We start from the raw sequence: 7,539 nt of genomic DNA on the forward strand, positions 1-7,539 counted from the left end.
CTTTTTTTTTCGACTCGGCCGCCGCGACGTTTGTTTGAAAATTTTAACCGCGAGTGAAAGTTACTCCGAATTTCAGTTTTGACCCGCGGGCGTGCAATTTTATCACTATACTTCAACAATTCCACCGCAGTTCGCAGTTTTTTAAAAATGATGGCTATTTAATGTTATTGCATACAATGAGCTTGGCCAGAAACTTTATTGTGCTTCTATTTTTTTTTTCGAATTTATAACATTAGCCACGGCAAAAATATATACCTGCCTAATATTGTAGGATTTTACTAATTCTTTTAACTACAATATTTTAATTTACTACATTACTTACGATAGACGATTTATGTACTTACCGCCCTTATCTGCAGGCGAATATTGTTTTTTGTGGGTACAAACTGACTATACATTTGAGTTTTGATAAAATAAAAAGGCAGCAAATTATTTTTTATAATTATCTTTAATGAAAATAATTACATAATATGTACATTAAAATGTATGTATTTATTATTTAAAAAACTATGTTAATTCAGCTACACCATGTAAAGAAAAATATCAAAAATTCATTTTTTACTATCCTGTATTGGAGAGACTGAATTTAAAAGCTGAACCCTGAAGTGTGATGTTTATTAATAGTCCAGCTATGATACTGAACCTGGCAAAATGCCATTAACTATAGTACCAAGTCCTCCAACCACGCCGCCAAGAAGACCCTGCAATCCTGATTTTGAAAGAAGAGGAACGTTTACTTTTATTCTGGCAAGACCAGTGTTAACATCAATGGTTTTTCCATTTCCTATTCCACCTCCACCACCGCCTCCTCCACTACCTCCTCCACTACCTCCTCCACTACCTCCTCCACTACCTCCTCCACTACCTCCTCCATTACCTCCTCCATTGCCTCCTCCATTGCCTCCTCCACCGTTTCCACCTCCGTTTCCACTTCCGTTTCCTCCTCCGTTTCCTCCTCCGTTACCACCTCCGTTACCACCTCCGTTGCCACCTCCATTTCCGCTTCCACCTCCACCTCCGTTACCACCTCCGTTGCCACCTCCGTTGCCACCTCCATTACCACCTCCGTTACCACCTCCGTTACCACCTCCGTTACCCCCTCCGTTGCCTCCTCCGTTGCCTCCTCCGTTACCACCTCCGTTTCCTCCTCCGTTTCCTCCTCCGTTACCGCCACCTCCACCATTTCCGCCGTTTCCACCATTTCCACCTCCACCTCCGTTTCCACCTCCGTTTCCACCTCCGTTTCCACCTCCGTTGCCGCCTCCGTTGCCGCCGTTTCCGCCATTTCCACCGTTTCCACCGGTTCCACCATTTCCGCCTCCATTTCCGCCTCCACCATTTCCACCGTTTCCACCATCTCCACCATCTCCGCCATTTCCTCCACCTCCGCCGTTTCCACCTCCGTTTCCGCCTCCGGTTCCGCCTCCGTTTCCACCTCCGTTTCCACCTCCGTTTCCTCCTCCGTTTCCTCCTCCGTTTCCTCCTCCGTTTCCTCCTCCGTTTCCTCCTCCGTTTCCTCCTCCGTTTCCTCCTCCATTTCCTCCTCCGTTTCCACCTCCGTTTCCTCCTCCGTTTCCTCCTCCGTTACCACCTCCGTTTCCACCTCCGTTTCCACCTCCTCCAGAAGATCCATCATCACAGTCATCATCATCTCCTCCGCCTCCTCCGCCACCACTTCCTCCACCTCCACTTCCTCCACCACTGCTGCCTCCACCACCGCTTCCTCCACCACCGCTTCCTCCACCACCGCTTCCTCCACCACTGCTTCCTCCACCGCTACTTCCTCCACCGCTACTTCCTCCACCGCTGCTTCCTCCACCGCTGCTTCCTCCACCGCTGCTTCCTCCACCGCCGCTTCCTCCACCACCGACCTAAGTCAATAAATTTAAAATCATTCAGTCAGATATAAGATTAAGTCTTAAACACAATTGCAAGGTAAACATATATCAAACATATTTTAGATTTAAAGTATGTTTAATTAGTATCTAAGCCCTATTGGATATTCATGGTTAAAGTAATTCATTTGCTATTAGAATTCCTTGAATTAAATATTTTGTTAATATCAGAAATTTATTTAAATATGAGCGAAGGTTAAACATTTGGTTAGAATTTTCTTCATAAAATCCTACTCTCTATTAACGGTTTTTGAATTGGTACGAATTAATTTCTCTCTCTCTCTCTCTCTCTCTCTCACACATAAGATATAATACAAACCCATACAACTACTATATTAAATTTCTAATATATTCATGTAAATAATATTTACATAAATGTTTTTTAAAATATTTTCTTTGTATAAAAAAAATATATATTAGAAAAGCGAAACATCTCTTACCGATCCAGGTACGATTCCGTTTAAGATGTCACCGAGCCCACCATCTACACCTCCCAAAAGACCTTGCAAACCGCGTTTAGAGAGAAGAGGAACCTTTCCATCGACTTTAGCAACTCCTGTATTTACAGCAACCTCACGTGGTGCTGCGGTAGTCCATGTAAATCCTAATATTAGGATATACCCCACTAGTGCAAGGGAAATCTTCATTTTGACTTTTTTTTCTGCCTTTTTCCTACAAAATCTCTCTTTGTACGTCAGGCTTAGAAGGAATGACTCGAATGATGCACTTGGTCTAAATTGCGGTCTTTTTATATGGCTCATATTCGTCTCATTGATCAACAATTGAAAATGTTAACATTTGTGAAAATAGCTCGCGCCTTTTTCACCAGAATTCAACTGCAATTGCATTATGATAAATATTGTTTCATGGTTGGATCTGAAATCACTAACTTTAATATAACTCGACCACTACTTTTCCTTATTCCTGTAGATTTAAAAAAAAAAAATTAATTGCTGAATATCCTATATCAGTTCTTTATATAATAAAATCCTTATCATTTAGTAGTAGTAAAAATGTGATTTTCTTTTTTACAGATTTATTAATAATTAAGTTTTAATTTTCCAAGACTTACTTAAGCTTTATGATTGAATTTTCTTTTAAATCAGTGTTTTGGTATTCTGCAACTTTCTTTATAGTGCATATCCATCAAATATTCATATTTTAATCTTCACCCTGTTATATGTAGTTATTCTACAACATTTTCCATTCCCAATGCAAAAATTTGCATCTCTTTAAACAAAATTTAAGAGAAATGAGCAAGTACCTTTGCATTATTAAGGAAATACAATTAATTTAGGTCGATTTGCTTGCAAATTAAATTTAAATTAATATTATTTCTTCTCTGGGTCATCGAGCGATAAATTACTCATGAATTATTTGCGCTCCAAACGTTAATTCCATGTGTGACTTGTTTTCTCAAGTGCAAAATATTTTTACAGTCACGCGTTCGACAAGTGAATAAAAATCATGTAAAAAACCAATTTATATGGTAAGTCAATATAGCAAACGATTCGTGTTGGATGCACTGATCGTATGGAAAAAAATATGTTTGTTATCAGACAAAATACCATCTTTTTGACGCACTTTATCTATATCACTCTGTAGGTGTAAAAAAATCGTATCAGTTATTACTAGTAGACAGATCTGAAGACACACAGGTGGTGTCGCATAAAAAGAGTTAGTATAATGCATTATTTTATAATAGCTACACAAACACTTCCGGATGCAAACAAATATTCGGGGTATTATTCAAAAGTACTTCCGTAAGGAGCTCGGGCAACAAATCCTTCTGACATCTATCGTTGAAAGTAAGAGGCTTACTGGAACGGTTGGCTCCACGGACAACCTCAAGACTCAAATCCTTAGTTAGTGTTCGGTATGTACCAGTGACAGGAGTAAAGATGCTCGGCAGAACCGGTACAGCTGGTTAAATCATTGTGCCGATGGACAAATTGTTGAAGCACTGCTCGGTCGGTAATGTTTACTAAAAAATAACTTATTTTTAACAAATAATGTTTATTTTTCTTTCAATTAATTTTTATGATTTTTTAAAACTGATATAAATATAAACACTTTTGGAAATTGAATGTAAATGATACGATAGGCATTTTAAAGATTTCATTGATAAAATTTACAAGTTGCTGATACACTTATTACAAATGATTATTTATATAAATTGTTAATTGTTGAGTAAGAACTTTCAGTTATTATTAGAATTCAAAAATTACAATGGTATTTGAATAATTATAGTTAATTGGCCAGAGCTATGATTGAGTTTTGTTATTTCTATTTGACGTTAAAAACAGCGCATATTGATGTACAAAATGATTGACATCTTGATTCACATGTTCCATACATGAAATATTATTGATGTGTGTTGCAGCTTGTCTATAATGATGTTTTGTTCCAGCTTATCCTTCGTTTCCTTTCTCTTTCTTCGTTCTCTGTGTTTCTGCTGCTGAGCGTTCTTGCTCCCACTCATTTCAATTCGAATTATTCGTTTTCGCTGCAGCTGTCGACGATGCGCAAGAAGCTGGACCAGCTGGTACACGTAGCAGCGGTCGCAAGTACGATCCCGCCAATGTAGTATAAAGCAAACGGGAATCGCAAAAATTCTTCATTCTTCGACGAAGAAAACTCTACATATTTCTTGTTCAACGTCATATCCTACGCTGCATCCGAATAATACCAAATATCCATCTCTAACGAAAGCTTATACATCAGAAAATGCGTACATCGTGCTGAGAAAAACTTTGCAAGAATTTTTTTTGTTGGTAAAAACACGTTTAATAAGTAAATGCAAAAAGAAAGGAGTAGGCTAGTGTTGCCGAAGATAAGTCAGTACCATCGAGCAGAGATGTATTATCGTTGGTCCGCTGGTACAGGGGGTAGGGCAGAATTCCGGTTTCTTAGATTAAAACTCCCGCGGAGAACGATGATTTCCGGTGGCGTCTGCTTTTCATCCGAAGGCTCTGAACAGGGGCGCGCGCGCGCGCGAGACTCCGCAGAGAGTATGCCTACAAAACGATCACGTATTCCACGCGCGCATTGTGTCAATTCCAGTTTAGCCGCCAATACGACGCACGACTAGAAAAAAGGAGGAAGGCTCTTTTCGTTTTTGCGAACCTGCCGCGCGGAGTTCATTCATGAAGTCGTTCTTGCGCGAAAGAAACCACGCGACCGATCAACGAGAGCCGATCGCTGAATCGATCAAAGCCAATGAACCGGCAAGAATGCGATCGTGAGTTAATTGCTCGAATTACACAATTGCACGCTACGGGATGCATCTTAATCGCGCATGCCGACTGTGCCCCGTATAACCTCTATCAAACTTCTTACTCGTTTTCTGCCCAGCAATCCCGCAACACCGAAACTTTTTTCCATGAAAAATGACCGGAAGCCCCGTTAATGCAATCGCTCGTTAAAAGATCATTTTCATTCGATACAAACACGATTTAAACCCAATTTTTATTCCCATGACGGACAAAGTGTTTCCATCTACCAATAAGCGTGGTACACTTATTCCGATTACCATCGAGCTGCGTGCACCAGAGTTAGGGGAAAAATAGTAAACAAGAGAGAAGATCGCGTGGCTCTTGGTAATAATAATTCTACGAATGTACACGAAAACAAGAATGCTTTTGAAAGTCGAAGCATCGTTCTTCGGTTAGGAGAGTCTCTATACGAGTGTATTTACATTTTTTATTGATATTCGCGAGTGTCTCCGCTCGATACCGAAGGATACACTGTGCGAATGTGTTTATGTTGACGAGATACATACGTAATATAGCGGCTTAATACTTATGCAATCTTATGTATGTAGGCGAAACGCATTAGCGACTGATACGCTTGCCTAGGCAAGCTCGAGAGTGTTTTCAAAGCGAGTCTATCGAGTCTCGGACCGGGATGCGTAACGAACCTTCCACCTGGAACGATGCGACTTGCACATTAAGAGACGCCAGCCCAGATCCTACTGCGATACGAGACGAGCGAGACAAATTCGAGTTTTTCGCGAGCGAACCTGTCTTCCTTCGCTTTAACTGGCTCCCTCGCGAGATCGTTTCTATCTTGATCCTCTTTATTCTCCACGCTCAACATATGCAACATTCTTCATGACGCGCCTCGTACATACGATGCGCTTTAATCATTTTATCGCAACTACACCTCTGCCATCTCTATACCGCACTGTACTTTACTTCGCTGCAGATTCAACAAGAGATCATACCTCGTGAATTTACGCAGAAAACGTCGTGGAAGAACCTCAGGCCATGTTTTACACGTTACCAATTTGTTAATGCCAACTACTGGAATTTGGAATAAAACTGAAATTCGAAATAAGGGAGACAGCGCTTTAAAAGGTTTTTGAATTTACGATTTAGCCGTTGCGTGCTCTCGGAGCCGCAGGGCTCGGGAGCGCTCGCGGCCCTGGTCTCGCCGCCAAAATTCTTCTTTTTTTCATCGCAGAGCGCGCCGCGGCCGTATTAGGAAACCTGCAGTCATTGTGCGCGCCTCTCTCGACGAAACCGACGACTGCGACGACGTGTCGTCTGCAAAAAGGCTGCACCTAAGGACGGTAGGATAATAACAGGAGATATTCCTTTCAAGTTCTTTTTATAATTGCTACACGTTGTAACCAACGCCCTCGTCGAAATTGTTCTCTCCATAGCTATTCAATGTTTCTGCGCATCAACTCGCTCGAAGAATTAAACGGAATTCAAAGTTACCGAGTTTTCGAAATAATTAACTTTCTGTAAAATGTGTCACGTAACCTACAAAAATATCAGTACTGGCAATACTCGCAGCTGCTAAACGAATTTCGGTAAATAAAGGATTTTATACCCGCGATATCTCGTACAGAAAAAATAATTATTATACCCTTTATCTGATGATGGCCAAACCGAGTAGAATGTAATATTAGTTTCGGTTGAAAGCTTTCCTGACTGCAGTCTCGTGTACCACGCGTAGCGTTAAAATTGCAAAAGGTTCGTTTTATTAAAAAGTAACGTATATATACTTGAAACGGGTTTGGTAACGATTTATCTCTTTTGTCCTGCGATCGCTGCATACTCGAAAAAGCTGTGTAAAATAAAAGCATTAGTGAGACGATTTTCTAGCGAGGTAATCATAAATTAATAAGGTAATAGCGAGGTAACGATAAATTATATTCCGGCAAAACATGGTTATCTCTAGAAATACTGACATCGCGAGATATTATAGGGACTTACCGAGCCATCTTATGGTACTTCCTTAGAAGGCCATGAAAAATAATAACTTTATTTTACATCGCGAAACGAGAGAGCATCGATTTCTTCGGCTGTATAATGCAGTCGCAGGGAATTCCTTGAACCCGCGAAAGGATCGGGTTCCCGCGTGATATATACGAATTTAATCAAAGTATTTAAAAATGGTATTGAATAGTCGGATCCCCTCTTCGAAAATAAATATATTGCTATAAATATGCATTTTTCGATGACACGCATCCACTTTTATCGGAGACGCTAAGAAAAGAAACTAGCGTCGTTTTGCAGACACACGTTCATTGTTTGGGAATTAACAAGATATCGGGAAATGACAATACACAATGGTCCGTTTAATGAGCTGTTGTGCCACTATTCATTGGGTTTTGCAGCAAGTCCAATGGATA

At 40.4% G+C, this 7,539-nt stretch overlaps 2 protein-coding genes across 2 annotated transcripts; one reads left to right on the plus strand and one right to left on the minus strand.

The window, feature by feature from the left end:
* Window positions 1-651: 651 nt before the first annotated feature.
* LOC136772090 (uncharacterized) lies at window positions 652-1,340 on the plus strand (the record flags this gene model as incomplete). The annotated part of the gene is made up of 2 exons (XM_066724785.1): window positions 652-666; window positions 726-1,340. Coding segments are annotated over exons 1-2 (630 nt in total), but the record flags the coding sequence as incomplete, so codon positions are not given.
* Window positions 1,341-1,396: 56 nt separating this feature from the next.
* LOC136772091 (uncharacterized) lies at window positions 1,397-2,542 on the minus strand (the record flags this gene model as incomplete). Its single annotated transcript, XM_066724786.1, has 3 exons — window positions 2,336-2,542; window positions 2,195-2,238; window positions 1,397-1,871 (listed from the first exon to the last, which is right to left on the minus strand). Coding segments are annotated over exons 1-3 (726 nt in total), but the record flags the coding sequence as incomplete, so codon positions are not given.
* Window positions 2,543-7,539: the final 4,997 nt, after the last annotated feature.

This window comes from Prorops nasuta, unplaced genomic scaffold, assembly GCF_024137725.1.
Source record: "Prorops nasuta isolate Cenicafe-Biocafe unplaced genomic scaffold, Cenicafe_Pnas_1.2 PNAS00003, whole genome shotgun sequence".
Classification (NCBI taxonomy): domain Eukaryota; kingdom Metazoa; phylum Arthropoda; class Insecta; order Hymenoptera; family Bethylidae; genus Prorops; species Prorops nasuta.